Source organism: Gorilla gorilla, chromosome 13, assembly GCF_029281585.2.
Source record: "Gorilla gorilla gorilla isolate KB3781 chromosome 13, NHGRI_mGorGor1-v2.1_pri, whole genome shotgun sequence".
In the NCBI taxonomy this organism is placed as follows: Eukaryota; Metazoa; Chordata; class Mammalia; order Primates; family Hominidae; genus Gorilla; species Gorilla gorilla.
In genome coordinates this window covers 125507992-125532701 of record NC_073237.2, presented here as the reverse complement: position 1 = coordinate 125532701, position 24710 = coordinate 125507992, and the positions used below count along the sequence as shown (strand labels likewise).

At 51.3% G+C, this 24710-nt stretch overlaps 1 protein-coding gene across 9 annotated transcripts in view; it reads right to left on the bottom strand.

The window, feature by feature from the left end:
* Nucleotides 1-24710, bottom strand: part of PTPA (protein phosphatase 2 phosphatase activator) — a 59988-nt gene that overhangs the window by 28518 nt on the left and 6760 nt on the right. For 4 of the 9 annotated variants that reach the window (XR_008668583.2, XR_010130373.1, XM_031014800.2 and 1 more), the window contains 7 exons: nt 21699-21796; nt 19151-19237; nt 13183-13308; nt 10657-10774; nt 7481-7580; nt 5778-5902; nt 4681-4781 (listed from right to left, as the gene is read on the bottom strand). Coding sequence is in view for 7 of the 9 variants with exons in the window: in XM_031014800.2 (XP_030870660.1) it covers nt 4681-4781; nt 5778-5902; nt 7481-7580; nt 10657-10774; nt 13183-13308; nt 19151-19237; nt 21699-21796 (755 nt within the window). In the remaining 2 variants the exon portion in view is untranslated. Of the gene's footprint in view, nt 1-4680; nt 4782-5777; nt 5903-7480; nt 7581-10656; nt 10775-13182; nt 13309-19150; nt 19238-21698; nt 21797-23174; nt 23268-24710 lie in introns of those variants that run through there. The other 5 variants (XM_055351315.2, XM_055351313.2, XM_031014799.3 and 2 more) reach the window with 3 other exon arrangements.

Genomic DNA, 24710 nt, shown 5'->3' with positions numbered 1-24710 from the left:
CTGGGAGCTCATCCCTCCTCCCCTGGAGCAAAGTCACACCCATGCATGCACACACACACACACACACAAACGCGCACGCACGCAATGCACGCGCAGACACTTGGGGACCAAGCTATAGCATCTGCCTGAGGGGCAAACATACAAACAGGCACATGCAAGTGCCAGAGACAAGGTTCCCCTTTGGCCCTCAAGGCCTGCTAGGAAAATATAACATTCCTTGCCCACCTACCCGCAGTCACCCCTCTTTCTCCCACAGCCAAAAAGAGGGGGCCTGATTCCTATCGCCCACCAAATCCAGCAGCCTCAGGAAGATAAGATCTCCACCTGAGCTTCTGGTGTCGTTCCCACCGACTCCCCAGGAGCCTCAGAGCGCCTCTCCAGCACAGGGATTCACTTGGGTTCAAATAAACAGCAGCAGCAGCTGGGCCCCACCCCTCCAGGCTCAGCCCCTCTCCCCCAGGCCCCCCCACAGGACACGTGGTCTGCACCTGCCACCAGCAGAGCTAGAAGAGATGAGGAAAGGGTCAATTTGCATGGGTATGACCAAACCCAGGTATCCGACAGCCCTCTGCCTGCCATGCAGGCAGGGAAGAGAGGGCCGATGGGAGGCAGGGGTGCCTGAAGCAGCAGCCAGCCTGGCCTGGCCAGGAGGTGGGGAAGGGGTGGCCGCCACAGCAGCTGAAAGAGGCAGGCACAAGGACGGCTTCATTCCTGGTCCTCCCTCTTGCCAAAGAGTCTGACCCTCCAGGAAGGAAGAGAAAGATTCTGCAGCCAGCACGAAGTTCCCATGACGTCAGAAACCACAGAGGGACGCCTGTGTGCCTGAGCATATCCCCCTGACACCGCGAGTCCAGCACATTTGTATTTATTAACCAAGCAGTTCATAATTCCCCTCGACACAGCCCCCCAGCTCATAGGCAGCATTTACAGGGGAACAGGGCTCTGCACCCCAGACCCATGCTGCAGAAGGAAGACTCTGCAAAGAGGCTGAATCTGGCAAAGAAAGAGAGACTTGGAAGGTTCTAGAAACATGCGGGTGTCAGGGGAGGCTGGGTTATTTTTTGAAGGAGAAAAGATAAGCCAGAAACGCTCTCCAAAAAGGGGCATCAGTTCACCACAAGAGCCCTCAGGAGTCCCCACTCTTGAGCCATGGGCTGCCACCTGGTGACCCACTCCTGGCAGGCCTCTTACTTCTCTCGTAAGGGCAACTGTGACAAAACTTTTAAGATTTAAGTCAAAAACCTGTCATTTTATCCCCCTCATTTCCCTCCCCTGGCCCAGGTTCCCAAAAAGCCCATCCAAACACCCACATTCAGGGGCAAGGACAACAGGCTCCTCCCTCCCCTCCTCTTCTCTCCCAGGCTCCACCACAGCCAGGCAAGAGCCCGAGGCACCCAACAGAGACAAAGCCCACTCTGGTCCCCAGGGACCTTGTCTTGGACCACTCGCTTCACTCAGAATCACCCCAGGCTCTCTCCTCCAGGAGGGCAGCCAGGCACCCCCAGCCTACAGGGGCCTCACCTCTGGGGAGCTTTGTTTCAACTGCCCTGCTCAACCACACTCCACCCCCAGACCCTCCCCACCCTACCCCACCCCTTCCCCAGTCTGCAGGCTCCAGCCCTGTGCACACTTCCAGGCCCGGAAAGCTCAGGGAGCATGGAGCTGTGTAACCAGTTTCACTCGCTGGACAGGGCCCTCTGAGCAAGCAACCAGGAGGCACCCTGTCGGCTTTGTCTGCCAGGGGCCTGCCCGGCAAGGGCTCCGAGGCAAAGGCAGGCAGATGGGCACTGGAAGACAAGAGCCCCTGCCTCCTGGCCAGCCTCGCCTACCAGGGCCAAAGAACAGATCCTCAAAAGGCCTCTGGCAGAGCCAGGGCTAGGCCCATGTCCTGGAGCTCCAGTGGCCCTGGGCCCCTACACACAGAAAGGCCAGAGAGGTAGTTTCTTTGAGGGGCTGCAGGCTGCCCCCCAGGCCTTCAGTACCCCAGGGTCTCCCTAAGTCCTTCAGGGAGGTTACAGTCCTTTGCCTGTAACTCTGGCAAAGGAAAACAGACGAGTGGGGGAAAAAGGAATCGGGGCTGGAAGACAAAAAAAAATTAGCTCATTCTAGCCACAAAGGGAGAAGAGAAAGAACCAGAATGAGCGAGCGAGCTGCAGCCCGCAGTGACCCCAGGGGAATCGTGTGAGTCAGAGCAGCCATATTGAGCAGGAAATTACTCACAGACGCTGCGTTCCTGCCTCTCCACTCCCCAGAGAATCGGCCTTTTGTAAATGGCTCCTCTGTCAGTAACTGGGGGGGATGGGCGGGGGTGGGGAGGCTCTGCACAGCGCCTTCCTGTCAGCTCCTTCCCTTCCAGCTGAAATCTGATCCCTCCCTTCCCAAAACTCCAAATTTAGAAGCCAGATTGAAACTGAAATTCTTTTCCTGCCTGCCCTGGGCTCTTAAAGGCGCCAGGGCTGCATTTACAGAGGCTGTAGAGGCCCTGCAAGGTGGGGTCCCTCACCTAGGATGCCCACGGGTATCAGGGCAGTCTTGGCATGAGACCCTGAAAGGGCTGCCTGATTCCACTCCCAAGTTCTCGGTGTTTTATTTAATCTCCCAGTTAAAAGAGCACCATGGTGAATCCAGGGTCTCCAGAGGAAACACTGCCTCCTTCCCAAGCAAGGCGTACAGAACTCCATGCAAGCCTCCAGGTCCCGAGTGAGCTAGGCCAGGCCACTCACCAACTAGGGGCTGCAAAATGCTGCTCACTGCTCCGAGGTGGAAGAGGGTGGGCGCTCTGGAGAACCAACACAACGTGTGCTGCAACCAGCGGCCACGTGGCAAGATGGGCCCTTGCTGCAGCCACCCCGGCTCCTGGGCACACTCCTCCTAGGGTCTACTGTTGAACACCATGCCCAAGAGCCTAGACCCAAAGTGAAAACCCGGACCTGTGGAGAAGGTGCGGAACAGCCAACAACTCTAGGCACGCCCTCCCCTCCCTGTTCCTTCTGCTGCCTCAAATAAATGTCACCAAACCCTCTCCAAGTTCAGTGTGCCTCTCCTGCCACCTAGTGGCTACTTTGAGATTTCCTCTAGTGGAGGAACTGGGTCCCAAACTTTGGAAAAGCTTTCGGGGTGTTTATACCAACAAAATCAACCAACCAACTAAAGACAAAATTTTACCATGGAATCAATTCCCCAAATCCTGGAGGCCAGGCCTGGCATGCCTCCTAGTTAGAATATCGACAGGGACCCAGAGGCCTGGCCAGCCGCCGGGGGAGCCCAAACAGCTCAGCCTTTCAGCCACACCCAAGAACTCAGTGTGGCATCTGCACCCTTCTTCCCACCCTGCTCCTCCAGCTTATCCTGAGGTCCCCCAGGGCTCCGCAGACCCCCACATTCCACTCCACAGAGAGCAGCGCGTGACTGGCTTTCAAGGCAGTGAGCCAGGCTGCCCCCAAGTCCTCCCGACCTTGGGCCTGCCACACTGCTGAGAGCAGCAGATCTCCGGGAATGAAGTGGTGGCCGCCCAGCCGTCAGTCCCGGCTCCATTTGCTGACTTGGAAAAAATGTGTCATTCCCCTCTGGCCTCTGGAGTTTGGCAGAAGCCTGAGCCGAATGTTGACCAGGAAGAGCCTGGAGCCAAGGCTGCTGGTTATAACCCAGCTTTCGCCACCTCGTCGGGGGCTCAGAATACACAGCCCGGACGGAGAGCAGCCCCCATGGCCAGCATCCACAGGCCTACTAGGGACCTCACTGAGGCAGCAGACATCCGTGCTGGTGTCGGGAAAGGGACTGAGAAGAGATAGAACTCTCAAACCCTCTCCAGATAGCTGAGCGAGGGCGCCCTTTGGAAACTGGGGCATGGGGATGGCAGAGAGGATGAGAAGTCCTAACACCTCCCTCAAGAGAGGTCCAGAGAGCAGAGGGTCCCCAGCTTTCCTGTGCAGTCGCCTGGCACATGTGTTTAGATGCAGGTTCCTGGCTCTTGTCCCCTAAGATTCTGATGCAATAAGCTGGGATGGAGGGCCCAGGAATGTGCGTTTTAACAAACACCCTAGGAGATCTCGCACAAGTGGTCCAGGGCCCACTGCAAGGAATCCTGCCTTGGTGAGACAATAACTTCCAGTTCCAGAACCCAGCCGTGGGGCTGGCTGTCCAGTGACTGCCACCACAGGCCAGGCCTGCGCACTCCCACTCCAGCACTTTGCTCGGGCCCACGTCCTCAGGCACTGACAGAGACGTGTCCCTTCGACAGAAAAGCTGTCTGCACCAGAAGTTCGCTCCATCTCCTCTGGTGGTTTCATTTTACACATCCACAGCACATGGTTCTACAGACCCTTGTGGGGCCCCACCGAAAGATGCTGACCCTCCCCCACAAACCTCCGCCCGCCCCGACCCTTTCAGACCTGCTGCAGCAGTCACCAAGGCCAGTTAGTGACCAAGTCTTAGACCCTCATCTCGAGACTCCTGTGGTGTTCAGGAGAAACTGAAGGAGAACCGGGCGGAGGACCTGACAGTCAGCAGCGGCTCTTTCGGAAGAGGCCCAGTGGTGCTTCCTTTTCAATAACCCGCTCCGGCAGGCCCTGCCATTTTGGGCAGCAGCTCTGGCTCTTCTGATCCACTGTAAGGCCACCAGCCTTGGTTCATCTGAGCCTGGAGGCAGCCATGGGCTTCTCTCTCACCCCTCCTCCTCACCTCGGTAATAAACAGGATACACTCCAGGAACATGTAGTCCTTGTGGTTCTCATTCACGGCCTTCTCATCCACAAAGTGTCTGGGCTCCAGGTATGGGTGGTCTGGGAAAAGGAATGGGCCCCAGCGTTCAGAACCAGGCCCCACGACTACCTGGGCAACCCGGCCCAGCAGTCACACCCACCCAGGGGCCTCAGTCCTGCCCGTGGTGCCCTCAACACCTCACCTTGAAGGAGCAATAAATGACTCTGGGTTTGTGTATTCTAATGAGCTAAGCTCTAGCTGCATGGCGTTGGACGCATGACTTCAGCCTGCCAAGGTTCAGTTTCCTCACCTGGACAGTGGGGACAAGAAGAGCACCTCCTCCTAGGGGCCATGACAATAATTACCACACCTACAGCACTCAGTATGGTGCCTGGTGCAGGTGCCAGTCAGCAGAGCTGGCTTCATGCTGGCAGACCCTTCGCAGTGTCACTGAGAAGATTCGGGGAGGCAATGCACCCGAGGCCACAACTAATGGTCATTTATGAATATCAGTCTGTAGGCAGTTCATTCTTCATCAAAATAGAGATGATCACCCACCCCCATCCTGAAAACTAGCTTCAAGAGTTGGGGAGTCACCAGAGCAGGCCTCTCTGAGCCCCAAAGGAAGCAGGCCCACCGCCCAGCACTTGGCGGCTGCTCCCTAACGGGCCCCTTTGCACACAGCTCGATAATAACAGTGGATGACACTGGTCACCAAATCAAAAGGGTCCCTCATTTTCAACATAAAACCCCACAGCTGCTGCCAGGAGCTGGGGCGCATTTCGCACCAGTCCATTATGCACCAGGCGTGCGCCCTTGCTCCAGCCCATGTCACTTCCCATTATCTTGGTGGCGCTTGGCCTCCGCCTCCTCCAGCCCACCACACGGGCTCTCACAGCAGAAGGTCGACAGTAAACAGCCTCCCTCAATAGCTGGTCTAATGCCCTGCTTTCCAAGCTGTCACTGTCTGCCCTGGGCAGGAAGAAGGGAAGGAGGGAGCGCAGGAGGGGCAGGGGAGGGCCACAGAACGCAGCCTTGGTTGGGGGTGGAGGGATAGGCACCTCCCGCTCCAGTACCTATCAGCTGCGAACTGCCCCAGATGAAGGGCAGAAACTGGAAGTCATCCAGACCCCACACTCCCTGGCTGCCGGCTGGCTCCATCCTGTATGTTTTCTGGAGTTTCCGCATAACCTCAAGGTACCTGCACAGGAGGACAGGGAAAGGGAAGGTAGCAAAAAGTAAAAAGACAGCCTCACCCTTTCGGCCACTGGGAGCACAAGGAGACCCCAAAATAACCACTGAAGAGTGTTAACTGGTCTCAATTTCAATAATGTAGCTTTATTTCCCCCAACAAACACTCAGCCATCTTTTGGCTCAGGAAAGGCATAAAAATCACTGATTAAGGGCCCGGGCGCGGTGGCTCACGCCTGTAATCCTAGCATTTTGGGAGGCCGAGGCAGGCGGATCACAAGGTCAGGAGATCGAGACCATCCTGGCCAACACGGTGAAACCCCGTCTCTACTAAAAATCCAAAAAATCAGCCAGGTGTGGTGGCGGGCGCCTGTGGTCCCAGCTACTCTGGAGGCTGAGGCAGGAGAATGGCATGAACCCAGGAGGCAGAGCTTGCAGTGAGCCGAGATCTCTCCACTGCACTCCAGCCTGGGCGACAGAGCAAGACCCTGTCTCAAAAAAAAAAAACAACAAATAAATAAATAAAAAATCACTGATTAGGAAGGTGGGTTTTGGTGCCATCAACTCCTGACAACTTGTAAAACCCTGGGCAGGGCCTCAGCCTCTCCAGCCTCAGTTGGCCTGTCTGAAAGCTAACACAAGTCCCAGCAGGTTATCTCCTAGGTTCTTCTGGTTCCAACCTTCTATATTATCAGAGGCTGCATATCAACCACCTGTGAAGCATTGAGCACTGCTCCTGGGCTCCGTCACAGGCCTGCTGCAGCAGCACTGCTAGACTGGGGCCCGCAATGGGGATTTTAAGAGCTCTGGGTAACTGATCCACATCAGTGCTGCCCAGCTACTGGCTTGGGTGGTGCGGGGCAGCAGGTCAGAGTCTGACTACCTGGGTTCAGCTGGCGTGAACCCAGTGAAGACACCGGATATCCCTGTGCCTCAGTTTCCTCATATGTAAAATGGAAATAACAGTTGCTATTTCATAGGGTTGTTGTTAGAATTAATGAGTTATACATAAAGTGCTTAGAATTCTTCCTCCATATGGTCAACACTGTGTCAATACTGGCAGACATTATGTGACAATTCTTTTTTTTTTAAGACAGAGTCTCACTCTGTCACCCAGGCTGGAGTACAGTGGCACGATCTCAGCTCACTGCAACCTCCGCCTCCTGGGTTCAAGCAATTCTTCTGCCTCAGCCTCCTGAGTAGCTGGAATTACAGGCGAGTGCCACCACGCCCAGCTAATTCTTGTATTTTTAGTAGAGACGGGGTTTCATCATGTTGGCCAGGCTGGTGTCGAACACCTGACCTCGTGATCCGCCTGCCTGGGCCTCCCAAAGTCCTGGGATTACAGGCGTGAGCCACCGCGCCCGGCCTACGTGACAATTCTTTCACTTGCTTTTACTTGGAGGTTAATTTGAACCTGTTGGAAAAAAGCCTTGGACACTCCATCCACAGCCAGAGCTTGATTAGGACAGGACAAGAGAACCATGAGCTACTCAGGAGAACCCTAGAGCACCCCATTTCCCAGTCTGAGGAGGAAACAGATGGCCCCTCACGCCCCCTCCTCCAACCCTCCTGTCCTTTCTCTCACCGATTGAACACCTTGAAGACAATAGCTATCTGGTCATCCACCCGGAGCACCCCAATCTTGCAGAGACAGCAGAGGAAAGCAGCGAAGGCTGCCTCATGCCCTGGAGGAGAAAAACAACCAGCGTTGACAGTAGTCCAGGTAAAGGACTGGGATTGTTTTAGTCTCCCAGAATCCGAATCATTGATAAGTGCCCCTCTGAGGAGGGTGGTCAACATGGAGACAATGAGACCTCTTCCCCATTCAGAAAGACTTGCTAGGCCCTTTCCTTTCAAGAACTATAATACCAGTACTGGCCGTGCATGGTGGCTCATGCCTGTAATCCCAGCACTTCAGGAGGCTGAGGCAGGCAGATTGCTTGAGCTCAGGAGTTTGAGATCAGCCTGGCCAACATGGCAAAACCCTGTCTCTACAAAAAATACAAAAATTAGCCAGACATGGTGGCATGTGCCTGTGGTCCCAACTACTCTGGAGGCTGAGATGGAGGATCTCCTGAGCCCAGGAGGCTGAGGCTGCAGTGAGCCATGATAAGGCCACTGCACTCCAGCCTGGGTGACAAAGTGAGACTGTCTCAAAATAAAAAATAAAAAATAAAAAACTACCAGTACTATAATTCCACTCGTAAAAGACCCGGGCTGGACATTTACATTTCATTACGTAGGTTTAACTCACTCAGCAATTCCACCATATTTACTGAGCACCTACTATGTAAGCAGTCACTGTCCATGTTACGCACTAGGAGACAGTGACAAGTAAGTCCTTGCCCTCAGAAAGTTTATGATCTATCAGGGACAACAGACATTATAAATATAGAGTCACTACTATGATTCCAGCTCTGAAGGAGAAAGACAGGGTACTAACTGGAGGATATCACAGAAGGACCCTGACGTAAGGGTTCAAGGTTTCCCCTAAGGAAGTAACATCTAATCTGAAATCTGAAAGATGTGAGCTGGCAAGGCAAAGGGAGTGAGGGAAGCAAAAAATGCATTCTAGCCAGAAGGAATAGCATGTGCACAGGCCTTGAGGCAAGAAAAAGTTTGATCTGTTTGAGGAACACTAAGGAGGCCAGTATGTCGAAGGCAGTGAGAGCAAGGGAGAACGTGTAATGACAGGAGGCTACAGGTCACATGGGCCTTGTGGCCATAGGAAAGAGCTCAGACTTTACCCTAAGAGCAATAGGGAGCCACTGCAGGCTTCTAAGCAGGGAACACATGATCAGATTACAGGGTGAAAAAGTATCCTCCTGCCTTTCCCAGTCATATCAAACAGGAATGGTCTGCACTGTAGGAACTACTCACTGGACTGTGATTGAATCCCATTGTTCACAATGTCACACAAAACCTATCTGGAGGGAGGTGAGAAGAGAATGTGTCAGAGAATACTTCTGTCCTGTCTCTGGAGGACGAAGACCCCTCCAGGGCCTGGAAGCTTGTGAGCTCAGTTTCCTTCCCCTGCCACAGTTTCCAATTATGACCAGACAGGGCCCAGGCTCCCATTGTTCAGGGGTTCACATGCAGCTGGGGCACCAACCCCTGCTGACCTGGCCAGTCTTCCCTCTTTGATCTTTTCCTGCTGGTCTTAGTCAAAGCCCCACCCGGTCCAAGAGGGCCCTTCTCCAGGGCCTGCCTCTGTGGCTGGGGCTCCCTCCTGTGGATCACATTCCCCAGACAAGGAGAGGGCTGAGTGGTGCTCCATCTGCCTGCCTGAGGGAAGGAAGGCAGGCCCTCACCAAAGCAGAGGTCCTCCTTAGCTGCACAGGCCAGGCCCTGACCTAGACAACGCCTCCCTTCTCTATTTTTGAGAGATGGGGTCTCAGCATGGTGGCTCGACAGGCCGTGCCCTGACACAGAGAACGACTCCCTTCTATATTTTTGAGAGATGGGGTCTCAGCATGGTGGCTTGCACCTGTAATCTGAGCACTTTGGGAGGCTGAGGTGGGAGAACAGCTTGAGCTCAGGAGTTCAAGACCAGCCCGGGCAACATGGCAAAACCCCATCTCTATAAAAAATACAAAACAATCGGCTGGGTGCGGTGGCTCATGCCTGTAATCCCAGTCCCAGCACTTTGGGAGGCCAAGGCGGGTGGAGAAGTGACCTCACCAGAGGTCAGGAGTTCGAGACCAGCCTGGCCAACATGGTGAAACCCTGTCTCTACCAAAAACACTAAAATTAGCCAGGTATGGTGGTGTGTGCCTATAGTCCCAGCAGAATAATCGCTTGAACCCAGGAGGTGGAGGTTGCAGTGAGCCAAGATCATGCCACTGCACTCCAGCCTGGGCAACAGAGTGAGACTCTGTCTCAAATAAATAAATAAATTGCCAGGCTGGTGGTGCACACCTGTAGTCCCAGGTACTGAGGAGTGGGGAGATGCAAAGGTGAGAGGATCACTTGGGCCCGGGAGGTCAAGGCTGCAGTGGGCCAAGATCACATCACTGCACTGCAGCCCGGGTGACAAAGCAAGACCCTGTCTCAAAAAAATAAATATATAAATAAAAATAACTTAAAATAAATTTTTAAAAAAGAGATGGAGTCTTGCTACGTTGCCTAGGCTGGTCTTAAACTCCTGAGCTCAGGCAATCCTCCCCCTCAGCCTCCAAAAGTGCTAGGATTACAGGCACGCACCACTGCACCTGTCTACACTTCCCTTTTAAAGTGTCCACACACTCCCTCTCCTCAAAGTCCAGGTCCCTTGGCTTACATGGACCACAGATCCAAACAGCCCAATAGCACAGAGAATGTGGCTAAGAGACAAGGGGTGCAAGGGAGAGGGTGTGCCACGACACTGCAAAGGCCACCAAGAAGCGTCCCCATTTCTCAAAGCTTCAGTAAGCTGCTGCCTTGACATACAGTAAGTGCTCAATTAATAATTATTTTGGTGATGATGAGGAGCTCAGAGACCATTTTCACAAGAACAGAAAGCAGCGCTGCGCAAGCACCATGCACGGGGCATCAGCTCCCCCTGGTGGACCACAGCAGAGCTGCAGCATCCGGGCCTCCCTGCATGCCTACGCCTTCCCTGCCGGTGAAACCACCCTGAACCCCAGCTGGCCCCAATAGGTTGCAGGTGCTTGGCGAATTCTTGATTGCTCTCTCTTGCTCAGAGGGCCCAGAGACCACCTGAAGCCCAAAAGAGAAACCAGTGAAGCTAGATAAGTACAGAGCCCCACAAGCAGCAGATACCTGTGCCGTAGTCAATGCGCGTGGAGTTCCCCACTGACTCCTTTAGGTAAACAGCCACCTCAGGCACAGCAGCTGCCAGATGGGTGGGGACCACTGTGGCCACCAAGTTTTCTGCTTCCTGGTAACACAAGAGACACAAAGTGGTGGCAGCATATTAAGCAGCATCCCAGTGGGCAGGTGCCCAGGGGCAGCACCTGACTGGGGGCCCACACTGCCATGCCAGGCCAGCTTGGTTCCTGTTCTGACAGGCAACAGAAGGAAGGGGAGGGACAGCATTTATTCTTCCACAGCAGAAGACTACCCAGGCGGCTTATCATCAACTGATTTTTCCACGGCACAAGAGTCTAGGGGCAAAACAGGAGGAATCTGGAAAAAAGCCTCAACCCTCCCATGTGGTAACTCACTGGAGCCCCACAGAGACTCTGGAAGGTCAGTGCTATGATTCCCACACAGGCCACTTTCCTTCACACTCTCAGGTCAGCAAGGGCTTGTGTCATGTGCCATCAAAAGACATGCAGAAGAATCTTCACAACAGCATTGTTTAGAGTAGCCAAAAGGTGGAAATGCAATGGAAATGTCCATCAACAGTGAAATGAATAAATTGTGGTATATTCATACAATAGAATACTACACAGCAAAGAAAAAGACCTATAGCTAGACATGAAAACATGGATGAATCTCAGACATGACATTGAGCAAAAGAAGCCAGAGAGTTATACAAAGTTCAGAAACATGGAAAAAAATCAATTTATGGAATAGAAATCAGAATAATCTGGGCGATATCAATTGGGAAGGGGAGCACTCCAGCTAGAATGTTCTATTGCTTGACATGAGTGGTGAATCCATGGGTAAAAAACTTGGCATGAGTGGTGAGTCCATGAGTAAAAACATGTAAAAATCCATCAAGCTGTAAAGCTATAATTTGTCAGCTTTAAGATATAACTTAAGGCTGGGAGCAGTGGCTCACACCTGTAATTCCAACACTTTAGGAGGCCAAGGTGGGCGGATCACCTGAGGCCAGGATTTCGATATCAGCCTGGCCAACATGATGAAACCCCGTCTCTACTAAAAATACAAAAATTAGCCAAGCATGGTGGCGCATGCTATAGTCCCAGCAACTTGGGAGGCTGAGGCAGGACGATTGCTTGAGCCCAGGAGGTCAAGGCTGCAGGGAGCTGAGATCATGCCACTGCACTCAAGCCTGAACAACAGGAAAAAAAAAAAAAAAAGATCATGTACCATCTTAAGAGTCCAGAGGCAGGCCCGGGCGTCTCTTGGGAACAGCACTTCACTGGGTCCTGAGTCCTCCCCTCTGCTCTATGTGAAAATATTGGGCCAGAGCAATTAGGACCCAGATTTCCTTAAGCTCAGTTGTAGACAACTGGCATGAGCATCTCCTGGAAAGCTGGTAAAAATCCAGGTTCCCAGTCCCTACCCAGACCTGTAGACTCTGCTTTTCTAGACAGGGTCTGAGATCCTGCATTTTTATTTTTGTTTGCTTTGAACAGGTAACACCTTCGTAAGATTCAAAAATAAAAACATCAGTAGAGGATCAGTTCAATAGACTAGTCCATCCACACCATGGAGTATGCAGCTAGCATTCCAAGTGGGTGTGCAATGGCTCCATCATAGCTCACTGCAGCCTCAAACTCCAGAGCTCAAGTCATTCTCCTGCTTCAGCCACCCAAGCAGCTGGGACCAAAGGTGTGCAGCACCATTTCTTATTTTTTGCAGAAACGGGGTCTTGCTATGTTGCCCAACCTACTCACAAACTCCTGGGCTCAAGTGATCCTCCTGCCTTAACCTCCCCGAATTCTGAGATTACATGTATGAGCCACCGTGCCCAGCTATGAAAAAAATTCCTTTTTGGGGCCGAGCATGGTGGCTCACACCTGTAATCCCAGCACTTTGGGAGGCCGAGATGGGCGGATCACAAGGTCAGGAGATCAAGACCATCCTGGCTAACACGGTAAAACCCCGTCTCTACGAAAAATACAAAAAATTAGCCGGGCGTGGTAGTGGGTGCCTGTAGTCCCAGCTACTCGGGAGGCTGAGGCAGGAGAATGGCGTGAACCCGGGAGGTGGAGCTTGCAGTGAGCCAAGACTGCGCCACTGCACTCCAGCCTGGGCAACACAGCGAGACTCCGTCTAAAAAAAAAAAGATAAAATAAAAAATAAAAAAAATTCCTTTTTATAGCTGCACAGTACTCCATGATATTGATGGACTAATTTATTTAAATAATCCCCTACAGATGGATACTTGGAACACTTCCAATTTGCTGTAATACAGTGACTTAATAAACAGCCTTGTAGTGCAGAGGGCCGTATATGCACAGTCGTGTTTCCCAGAAGATGACCAAGCAGAGTATAAACTCATTTGTAATTTTGCTAAGTGAAATTGACATTTTAACAAACTGAGATTTGTATATGCCTAGAAGTGCTATACAATGCAGGCCCTTCCCCAACTGGTGCCAGAACCACCCTCACTGCCAGCCCAGTCCCTGGCCTGTCCTGTGGCAGCCTCACCTCATCAAGTTTGGCATACCAGGTCCTGTATGCCTTATTCCCAAACCGAGAGGGCTGGTCCACTGGAGGAGTCTCATCAATCCACCTGTCCAGCGTGTTGAGAAGAGCGACTAGTTTCTCAATGGCCTGTGGAGGCAAAATAGAGGGGTCCAAGCTACAGAGCAAGTGGCTCCCGCTTAGCCACAGAGGGAAGTCCACTGCTGCCAGACAATGACCCCTTGGCATGGCCCCTACTGGCAACTCTCCCCCATCCCTCTTTCTTCCCCACTGTCCTGAATATAAAGGAGGGTCAGGAGAGCATGATGGGCTTTCCAGAGAGGGAAGCACGCTAAGCTGATGGGACAGGGACTGGGTGGCTTTAGCACCTGGTTTCTGTAGGCAGCCTACCCATGGGCTGCCGCTATAGACAAGCTAACTCCAGCCCTGACATCTTTTTAAAAAGACTTTATGGAAGCCTTTTGTTCAGTATGCAATACCTACTCATCATAAAAAATAGAAATATAAACAGAAGAAAATGAAAATGACCAGTAATCCTGCCACCCAGAAATACACTAAACTTTTTTTTTTTTTTTTTTTTTGAGACAGAGTTTCGCTCTTGTTGCCCAGGCTGGAGTGCAGTGGTGCAATCTCGGCTCACTGCAACCTTTGCCTCCCAGGTTCAAGCGATTCTCCTGCCTCAGCCTCCCAAGTAGCTGGGACTAAAGGTGCACACCACCACGCCCAGCTAATTTTTGTATTTCTAGTAGAGATGGGGTTTCTCCATGTTAGTCAGGCTGGTCTCAAACTCCCGACCTCAAGTGATCCACCTGCATCGGCCTCCCAAAGTTCTGGGATTACAAGCGTGAGCCACCGTGCCTGGCCTACACTAAACATTTTAACATACCCTTCTGTGTTATCTTCTTATAGTGTTTTATATGGTTTAGCATGGTGGGCCTGGATTCAAACCCCAGCTAAAACACCATTTAGCTGCTGTGAGACCTTGAGCAAGTGACTAACTCTGAGCCTCTCAGTTTCTTCGTCTAAAAAATGGGGCTGATGATAAATACCTCCTAAGGTGCACAGTGCCCGGCGCGGGGTAATGGTATACATTCATCGCAGGACACATTCTGCTTTGCAGCCTGCTCCTTTTCCTCATGAACCTCATTCCACATCTACATATAAACATAATCTTTTGACAACTTTTACTAAGTGAATAACATTTCATCGTGCCACTGTATTATAATTAATTTAATTCCTCACTGTTAAATGTTTGGGTTATTTCCACCTGTTTCACTACCTATTTCATACACAATGCTATGGTAAATCAGCTTGCAACTCAATCTTTGTGGAAATGCCAGGTCATCGTGTGCAATGCTTTGTAGGGTGGCAGAGTTTGAGATCCCATCCCCCTACACCTTTCCCACAGAAGACAGGGACCAAGAAGTAGAATCGGAGTCAGAGGTGCGGGCAGCATTGGCACATAAAATGTTACTCAATGAAGAAATCGGGTGGCTGTCTATCCAACCCAAAGATCAGTTAGAAGGTGCTCCTTCCAGGTTGGCTTGTAGAAATAGCCCAGCACCAGGGCTGGTGGAAAATACAATGCGGAGGCTATCTGCAGCCATTCAGTCCTGAGAAAAGAGTCCCTGCCAGGAAGTGGATCTTGCCTGTGTCTATGGAAACAAACGGTATAAGAAACTTACAGGAAATCCTGGCACTGGGTAGGAACTAGCAGGGTGATGCCCACATGAGAAGTTGCGCCTGGGAAGGCAAGGCAGACCAGGCCTGCCATGTGCAAAGACTCAGCCAAGAGCTATGTATGTACCTGGGGAGAGGCAGGCTTAAGCTAACGAAACAGGCTGGCCATGCCCCCAGCTGCATATGTGAAACCGGCCCTGAGTGCTGCTCTCTCTTATCTCCCCTTTATCTAGGCTTGGGGCATGGGAGGACAGAAAAAGTAGCCTGTAAGAGGAGAAATTTCCCTTTACACCTGGCTAAGGCAGAGGGCTAGGATGGCATAAAGCTGCCTTGCTGAAATGTGAGAGCGCTGCCAGAGCCTGGCTTTGTGAAAAACCAGGAATGGCTGATAAGCACAGGCCAGACCTAACCCATGCAGAAACAGGCTTACAATGGATGGCACAGTCATCTTGGCCCCAGGAAGCACCAGTCAGCCCCCGATTCCCCAGGGATCTCAGTCTTAGGCGAGGCACTGAAGGGGACAGAGAAGACGGAGTCACAGGAGCCAGGCCCCAGCTGCTAGCTCAGCTGGGCCAATGAATAATTCAAAGGCTCCCAGCTCCTCTTCAGGAGAGGGCTTTTTGAATGTAGGGGCTGCCTCTATTGTTTGCTGTGTTGGGAGAGAAGGGCTGAAAGGGAACTGGGGCTGAAACACCTTTGAGGCACAAAGAACAACTTCAGCTCTCCCATTCTCCCTAGGCCAGTGTTTCCTTTCTGGATTTCAAGGACCAGTAAAATCTTCCCTAACATTTTACTGACCATTTTTGAATTTTGCCCCCTTGTAAGTTTTAAAAAAGCAAACAGAACAACAACAAAAATAAATCTCCTATCACATTTATTTTGCAAAAATCGAAAATGTTAACCCCCATAAGAGGAGGACAGGCATCATTTAAAATAAGAGCTAGCTGGCCAGGCACGGTGGCTCACGTCTGTAATCCCAGCACTTACGGAGGCCAAGACGGGCAGATCACCTGAGTTCGGGAGTTCGAGACCAGCCTGACCAACATGGAAAAACCCCATCTCTACTAAAAATACAAAATTAGATGGACATGGTGGCACATGCTAGTCAGGAGGCTGAGGCAGGAGAATCGTTTGAACCCGGGAGGCGGAGGTTGTGGTGAGCCGAGATCGTACCATTGAACTCCAGCCTGGGGAACAAGACTCCATCTCAAAAACAAAAATAAAAATAAAAATAAATAAATAATAAAAAAATAAGAGCTAGTTTTTTTTTTCTTTTTGAGACGAAGTCTTGCACTGTCGCCTGGGCTGGAGTGCAGTGGCACCATCTTGGCTCACTGCAACCTCCGCCTCCCGGGTTTCAAGGGATTCTCCTGACTCCACCTCCCAAGTAGCTGGGACTACAGGTGCCTGCCGCCACGCCCAGCTAACTTTTTGTATCTTTAGTAGAGACGGGGTTCCACCATGTTGGCCAGGCTGGTCTTGAACTCCTGACCTCGTGATTCACCCGCCTTGGCCTCCCAAGGTGCTAGGATTACAGGCATGAGCCACCGCGCCCAGCCAAAAGCTAGCTTTCTATGCAACAACACTATTGAAAATTAGAACTGACTAATGCCTAATGGTAACAATAGCTAATAACAATCGAAGTATTTATTTAGTATGTGTTAGGTGCTATGCAAAAGACCACTACTCGTGGGATCTCAGTGAATTTTCCCCAGGGGGCCATGACTAGTCTGCTGACTCTTACCACTCTACAGATGAGGAAACAGAGGGTCAAAAATGATTCACAAGTGATGAAACTAGCCAGCTTGACTCCAGAACCCAAGCATGTAACCACACTGCAATCCTGCCAAAGTACAGCCCTTGAGCTAAGACAATACCTGGGCCGGGCGCAGCAGCTCACGCCTGCAATCCCAGCACTTTGGGAGGCCAAGGCACCTGAGGTCAGGAGTTTGAGACCAGCCTGGCCAACATGGTGAAACCCCATCTCTACTAAAAATACAAAAATTAGCCGGGTGTGGTGGTGGGCGCCTGTAATCCCAGCTACTCGGGAGGCTGAGGCAGGAGAATCGCTTGAGCCTGGGAGGTGGAGGCTGCAGTGAGCCAAGATCATGCCATTGCACTCCAGCCTGGATAACAAGAAAAACTCAAAAAAAAAAAAAAAGACAATACCTGCTTGGTGTGGATGGCTACCATCAAAGCCACGGGCAATTAGGGGACTTGGCAGCTAAGGATTTGCTGGGGTAATTACAACCTTCCCCTTTAATTAGCCTTCCTCCACGACATTCCTGGCCCACTGAGCACAGCTGAACATCCCTAACCACAGGCTCCAGGAGGAACCCCCTCTTTCCCCAGCCATCCTGCACCCAGAGCCTCAGTCCCAGAGGACTGAGTGAGCCCAAAAGGAACCCAAAAAGCCACTAATGGGCCTGGCTCCCAAGGGAAGGCTGTCTACCAGAAGCACAGGCCTGGTTCTCCTGAAGTGGACAGAACAGGACCTAGGTCACCTAATAGCCAGACAAGCCCAGCAATAGGCAGCTCTGCCAGGGGCCGGGTATGAGGGTGAGGCACACAGTGTTAATCTTGGGGCAGGTGGAGAAACTGGGCCAGGGCAGGGCTACATCTTACCCAACAGGCCCAAGGCTGTGGCTAGAGAGCTGGGTAGGCCAAAGTAAAGGGAGGCCCTTCAGGCCCTGGTGTCTGAGATAAGAGACTCAAGGTGGGACATGAACCCAAGAGGCTCCTGGAGGCCTAGGTCCTAGCCCTGGGAGACAGCATCCAGCAAAAGCAAACAGCCAGTAAGGCCACACCTGCCAATCAGTATCTGCCTCCCCTCAGCTCTTGCCCTCTCTACACAAACAAAACTATCTCTGAAACAACGTCCAAAAGGCACCCACCAGGCAGTGTGAACCCAAACACAAAAAAAAATGCATGTGCCCTTTGACTCCACATTTCCACGTCTAAGAATGAATCCTTCAGAAACAAGGCCCACAGATCTATGTGCGGGGATGCAATGATATGCGAGGAGCAATGTTTACCAAGACAACCTAAAAGTCTGAAGATAGGGGGCTGTTTAAATAAATGAGGGGCCAAGCATGGTGGCTCACATCTGTCACCCCAGCACTTCGAGAGACCAAGGCAGGAGGACTGCTTGAGCCCAGGAGTTCAAGACCAACCTGGGCAACATAGTGAGACCCTGTCTCTATATTTAAAAATAAAATAAAATAAGATAAATGAATGAGGGCACAGCTCACTGCAGGAGAAGAGAAGCTCTTGCTTTCCTGGGTGACCACTGTCAGGAGGTGCTGCCCTGGAAGCTGGGTACGAGAAACACAGGGAGAGATCAGCTCTGCTGTGAATGTCACACACATGTCTATTACTGATCTCTCCAGTGAGCACATTTACTGTTTTGTAATCTGTTTTAATTTCAAAAGTTATATAAAAACACCAGGCCAGGCGCAGTGGCTCATGCCTGTAATCCCAGCACTTTGGGAGGCCAAGGCAGGCAGATCACCTGAAGTCAGGAGTTTGAGACCAGCCTGACCAACATGGAGAAACTCCGTCTCTACTAAAAATAAAAAATTAGCCAGGTGTGGTGGCACACGCCTGTAATCCCAGCTACTCAGGAGGCTGAGGCAGGAGAATCGCTTGAACCCAGGAGGCAGAGGTTTTGGTGAGCCGAGATCGCGCCACTGCACTCCAGCCTGGGCAACAAGAGCAAAACTACGTCTCAAAATAAAAAAAAAAGAAAGAATAAAACCAATTAGCAAAAATACTAACTACAAAACAGCATATTTACCTTGATCTCAATTTTATAAATATCCATCTATTCACAGATTTCAAAAATTAGAAATATAGACATGAAAATGTGAAGTGCACGTGTATTTGGGCGATCTTATTTTCTGCTCTGGCCCCGTGGTGGGCAGTGAGCCCAGAAGACTCTAGAGCTATTTTTTTTTTTGAGACAGAGTCTCGCTCTGTCACTCAGGCTGGAGTGCAGTGGCGCAATCTCAGCTCACTGCAAGCTCTGCCTCCCGGGTTCACGCCATTCTCCTGCCTCAGCCTCCTGAGTAGCTGGGACTACAGGCGCCCGTCACCACACCTGGCTAATTTTTTGTATTTTTACTAGAGATGGGGTTTCACCATGTTGGCCAGGATGGTCTCGATCTCCTGACCTCGTGAGCCGCCTGCCTCGGCCTCCCAAGGTGCTGAGATTACAGGCGTGAGCCACCGCACCCAGTGACTCTGGAGCTATTTTTGGAAAGGCTGCTGCAGCAGCTCCTCCTGGGCCTACCTCAGAGACTCTGTACTCGAAGGTCAGCTTCTTCCCCTTCACACCTTCGTTGAGGGTAAGGATGAATCCGATGTAGTCAGCGTATGCCTACCAAACAGAGAGGAGAATGGGGATGGGGAGAGGGGTGGCAGACCCCCCCGCCCCACCTGCCCCGAGCTCCACCAGGTTACCAAAGAGCTCCGAGCTTTCTACTTCTCCTGACCCTGACTCCCAACCCAATAGCAGGAGAAGGAGAAACGTAATGCCAAATACCCGACCCCTACCCTCCAGAAAAGCTGGCAAGACAGTGACCACAGCAACACGCTGATCTCCAGCCAGAGTGAACCAAGTACTCACTATTGCTGCCAGCAGTTTTTTTACACAATAGCCCTATAAGGTAGACACTGCTGGCACCATCTTACAGATGAGAAAACCAAGATTTCAAGAGAAGTGATCCGCCCAAGGTCTCCCAAGACCAAGATATCATTAGACATGGAGCTAGGACCCAGTAGCCTAACTTCAAAGCTGAGTGGGCACATGCTTGTCCATGATGCTCTACCACCAGGAATTCAAGGAGTACCACCAAGTGTCTCACCCCCAGCAATCAGCCACCAAAGGCAGGCCAGGCTGTCTAGTTGGAGTGCAGATGCCTGCCACAGACAGGTCTCCCCACACAACCATTCCCAGCTTTCAACTAGACACTCTTCTTCCCTGCTGGGCTGCAGTTACACCCAACACAGGGATAAGAAAGCACTGAGGGTCAGGTATTGTGGCTCAAGTCTGTAATCCTAGCACTTTGGGAGGCTGAGGCAGGAGGATCACTTGAACCCAGGAGCTTGAGACCAGCCTGGGCAACATAATGAGACCCCAGCTCTACAAAAAATTAAAAAGTTTGCCAGTTGTGGTGGTACGTGCCTGTGGTCCCAGCTACTCAGGTGGCCGAGGTGGGAGGACTGCTTGAGCCCAAGAGGTGGAGGCTGCAGAGAGCCATGATCATATCACTGAACTCCAGCCTGGGGGCCAGAGTGAGACCCTGTCTCAAAAAAAAAAATAGCATTGAGGTGCAGGCCCCTACAGAGGCAGTTCCTGGGAATAAGTGACTCCTGATTGGTTTTGTTTCTTCTTCATCCCTTTTTCCTCTCTCTTTCTTCCTTTCTCCTTATCCAAGCCGGGGTGTCCACAGTAAGCCCTGAGACAAGCCCTGATATCTAGAAGGAAGTATTCCTATACCAAGATCCTCCTGCCAGCCACAGGATGACCCCCAGCAGGCCAGGCCTCTCCAAAGCAACTCTCCCAGACCAGGGCAAGTCTGAGCCCCTGTCCTGACTGCAGCTACACTGGAACACATGGATGAGAAGCAGCAAAGGAAGTGTCACATTTGGATTCAGACAAAGAAGCAGGTTCTCAACTAGAGCAACCTGGCTCAGAGAAGATCTGACAAGATCTGGAGACAATGCTAGTTGTCACAGCTGGGGAAAGGCATGCTGCCAACATCTAGTGGGTAGAAGCCAGAGATATTACTAAACGTCCTACATGGCACAGGACGGCCTCCTACAATGAAGAATTATCTGCCCCCCAATGTCCATAGTGCTGACATTGAGATGCTCTGAGGTGAAGCAACCAAGATGATGAAAGGACTGAAACCATATCCTTTGAGCAGCTGAAGGGACCAAGCTGCCCCCTAGGCTGAAGGGACTGTTGATCCTGGTGAAGATTCAGAAAAGACATGATAACCATTTCCAAATACTGAGAGGGTAGGCTTGTGAAAAAGGAATCAGACAGGCTTAGATGGCCCCAAGCCCCAGTGAGGACAAGGCATAGAAGCTGTAGGGTGTGGGTCTCCTGGAGAATCTGCCCGGCATGCGAGGACCCCTGTGCCCGGCCTTCTGCATGAGCAACACTCTCCAGCCCAGCTCACCAGGCCGGGAGCAGGAGCCTGACGAGAACTGGGCCAGAGGCCTTCCCTGAGAAATTGAAATTGGCTTTCTTTTGCTCAGTCTGTCTTTCCACAGCCTGTACCAGAAGCCTGGGAGGTACAAGTAGTTATCTTCTGCCCATCATTTCAGCTGAGCAGCAGAGAAAGCCAGTCTGTGCCCAGTGCTCTGGGTCCCAGCTCCCAGGTATTTACAGGCTTAGCCATATCCCTGGCCAAAGTTTCCATGAGATAGCCTCTTCTCCCCTTGAGGCACTGGCTGCCACACTTGCTGTTACTTGCAGCCAAGAATCAAAGTGACTCGCTCCATCATTTCAAACACTCATGTTCAGCCAATACAGCAACACTCAAGGGGAAATGGCTTATGAGAACCAGGAGCGGAACTCTCCCGGGCTACCCTGGCAGCAGCCTGAAAAAGTAGGCAACCTTCCTGATAAAGCACCTCTGAGTACTGCCTCTGAAGGGAAGGGACAGCCAGCTCCCCTGTCACCTTTCTCCCTAGCTTCTGAAAACTCAGGCTCCAAGAGCAAGAAGGGCCAGGAACTCACCGCCCGTCATGCTAGGAAAACCACTGTCTTTGAAAAGCCCAAGTTTCTCACCACAGTTCCAACCCTGAAGTGCAGACACCATGGGTACCTGAGAACGCTTCCATTTGCCCATGTCTGGAACTGTGTGGATCTCCTTTTTTGGAATGATGAAGTTCTGAGTGGCTGGAGGGGCCTCCTCCGAAGAATCTTGACCAAAAAAAATGAAAAAACAAACAGGTAAATAGAATCCTCCCCTACAACACACACACTCCCTTTCACCTTTTTTTTTTTTTTTTTTTTGAGACGGAGTTTTGCTCTTGTTGCCCAGGCTGGAGTCCAGTGACACGATCTTGGCTCAATGCAACCTCCACCTCCAGGTTTCAAGCGATTCTCCTGCCTCAGTCTCCTGAGTAGCTGAGATTACAGGCACGCTCCACCACACCCAGCTAATTTTTTTTTTTTTTTTGAGACAGAGTCTCGCTCTGTCGCCCAGGCTGGAGTGCAGTGGCGCAATCTCGGCTCACTGCAACCTCTGCCTCCCGGGTTCAAGCGATTCTCCTGCCTCAGTGTTCTGAGTAGCTGGGATTACAGACGTGTGTCACCATGCCTAGCTAATTTTTGCATTTTTAGTAGAGACGGGGTTTCACCATGTTGGCCAGGCTGATCGCAAACTCCTGACCTCAGGTGATCCACCCGCCTTGGCCTCCAAAGTGTTGGGATTACAGGTGTGAGCCACCGCGCCCGGCCTCTCTCTCACTTTTAAACCAGGACTCCAACACCTGAGCCTTAGAATAAACCAGACACATACTTCCAGGACAGAGTAAGGGCTTGTTAAGCCAAACCCACCAGCCTCCTGCCCTCCCTCACTCTGGGGAGGAAAGAGAAGGGCAATACTGACAATCCCTTCAATAACCATGCCCTCCCTTCCCTCTCCCCACCAGAGCAGAACCGTTAGAAAAATAAAACCAAGTTGATGTTTCAGACATACACAGGCAATTCACAGAAGAAAAAAAAAACAGGTCAGGTGCGGCGGCTTACGCCTGTAATCCCAGCACTTTGGGAGGCCAAGGCAGGCAGATCACAAGGTAAGGAGATCGAGACCATCCTGGCTAACATGGTGAAATCCCATCTCTACTAAAAAAGTACAAGAAAATTAGCCAGGCATGGTGGCGGGCGCCTGCGGTCCCAGCTACTTGGGAGGCTGAGGCAGAAGAATGGCGTGAACCCGGGAGGCGGAGCTTGTGGTGAGCCGAGATTGCGCCACTGCACTCCAACCCAGGCAACAGAGCGAGACTTCGTCTCAAAAAAAAAAAAAAAAACCTAATTGCAGTAAACATTTGGAATAAATTGCCAACCTCCTGAATAAGCACGGACATGTAAATTATATGTGATTTCTCTTTCTGGATAAGGTTGGCAAATTAAAAACATCTGGCTAGGTGTGGTGGCTCATACCTAATCCCAGCAATTTGGGAGGCCAAGGCAGGCAGATCACTTGAGGCCAGGGGTTCAAGACCAGGCTGGCCAACTTGGCAAAACGCCATCTTTACAAAAAAAATTTAAAAATTAGCTGGGTGTGGTTGCATACCTGTAGTCCCAGCTACTTCGGAGGCTGAAGCAGGAGGATCACCTGAGTCCAGGAGGTGGGGGTTGCAGTGAGCTGAGATCACACCACTGCACTCCAGCCTGGACAACAGAACGAGACTCTGTCTCAATAAAAACAAAACAAGATTCCAGGAAGAGGAAACAAGAATTGTCCCGCTCTGTGGGTGGGAAGGACCTCCTAAGGGGACAATCTTTTGAAGTAAAAAACTGCATATACACAATGAGTCAACAGGTCTACTTACAGTAATCTATCTTTCAGATGTGCTCACGGAAACACAAAGGTATACACAAAGGTGTTTAATGCATCAAAAAAAAAAAAAAAAAAGGCTGGGCATAGTGGCTCACACCTGTAATCTCAGCACTTTGGGAGCCCCAGGTGGGAGGATCACTTGAGTCCAGGAGTTTGACACCAACCTGGGCAACACAGCAAGACCCCATCTCTACTTTAAAAAAAAAAAATTTTTAGGCGGGGCGCGGTGGCTCATGCCTACAATCCCAGCACTTTGGGAGGCCAAAGTGGGTGGATCACACCTGAGGTCAGGAGTTGGAGATGCGCCTGACCAACATAGTGAAACCCCATTTCTACTAAAAATATAAAATTATTCAGATGTGGTGGCGCATGCCTGTAATCCCAGCTACTTGGGAGGCTGAGGAAGGAGAATTGCTTGAACCAGGAGGCAGAGGTTGCAGTGAGCCAAGATCGTGCCATCGCACTCCAGCCTAGGCAACAAGAGTGAAACTCTGACTCAAATAAAAAAATTTTTTTATTAATTAGAAACAACCCAAATAGGCTGGGCGTGGTGGCTCACACCTGTAATCCCAGCACTTTGGGAGGCCAAGACAGGCAGATCACGAGATCAGGAGTTCGAACAGCCTGGCCAACAAGGTGAAACCCCATCTCTACTAAAAATACAAAAATTAGCCAAGTGTGGTGGCGCACGCCTGTAATCCCAGCTACTCAGGAGGCTGAGGCAGGACAATTGCCTGAACCCAGGAGGCAGAGGTTACAGTGAGCTGAGATCGTGCCATTGCACTCCAGCTCTGGTTGACAGAGCAAGACTCCATCTCGGGGGGAAAAAAAAAAAGAAACAACTCAAATATCAGTTGATAAGACAATGGGTAAATAACGATATGCCCAGGTCCGGCATGGTGACTCACACCTGTAATCCCAGAACTTTGGGAGGCTGAGGTAGGTGGATCATTTGAGGTCAGGAGTTCCAGACCAGGCCTGGGAAACATATTGAAACCCCATCTCTACTAAAAAATACAAAAATTAGCCTGGCATGATGGCACACACCTGTAATCCCAGCTACTTGGGAGGCTGAAGCAGGAGAATCGCTTGAACTGGGGAGGCAGAGCTTGCAGTGAGCTGGACTGTTCCACTGCACTCCAGCCTGGGTGACAGAGTGAGACTGTCTTAAAAAAAAAAAAAAGAGGCCAGGTGTGGTGGCTCACACCTGTAATCCCAACGCTTTTGGAATCCTAGGCGGGTGGATCACTTGAGGCCAGGAGTTTGAGA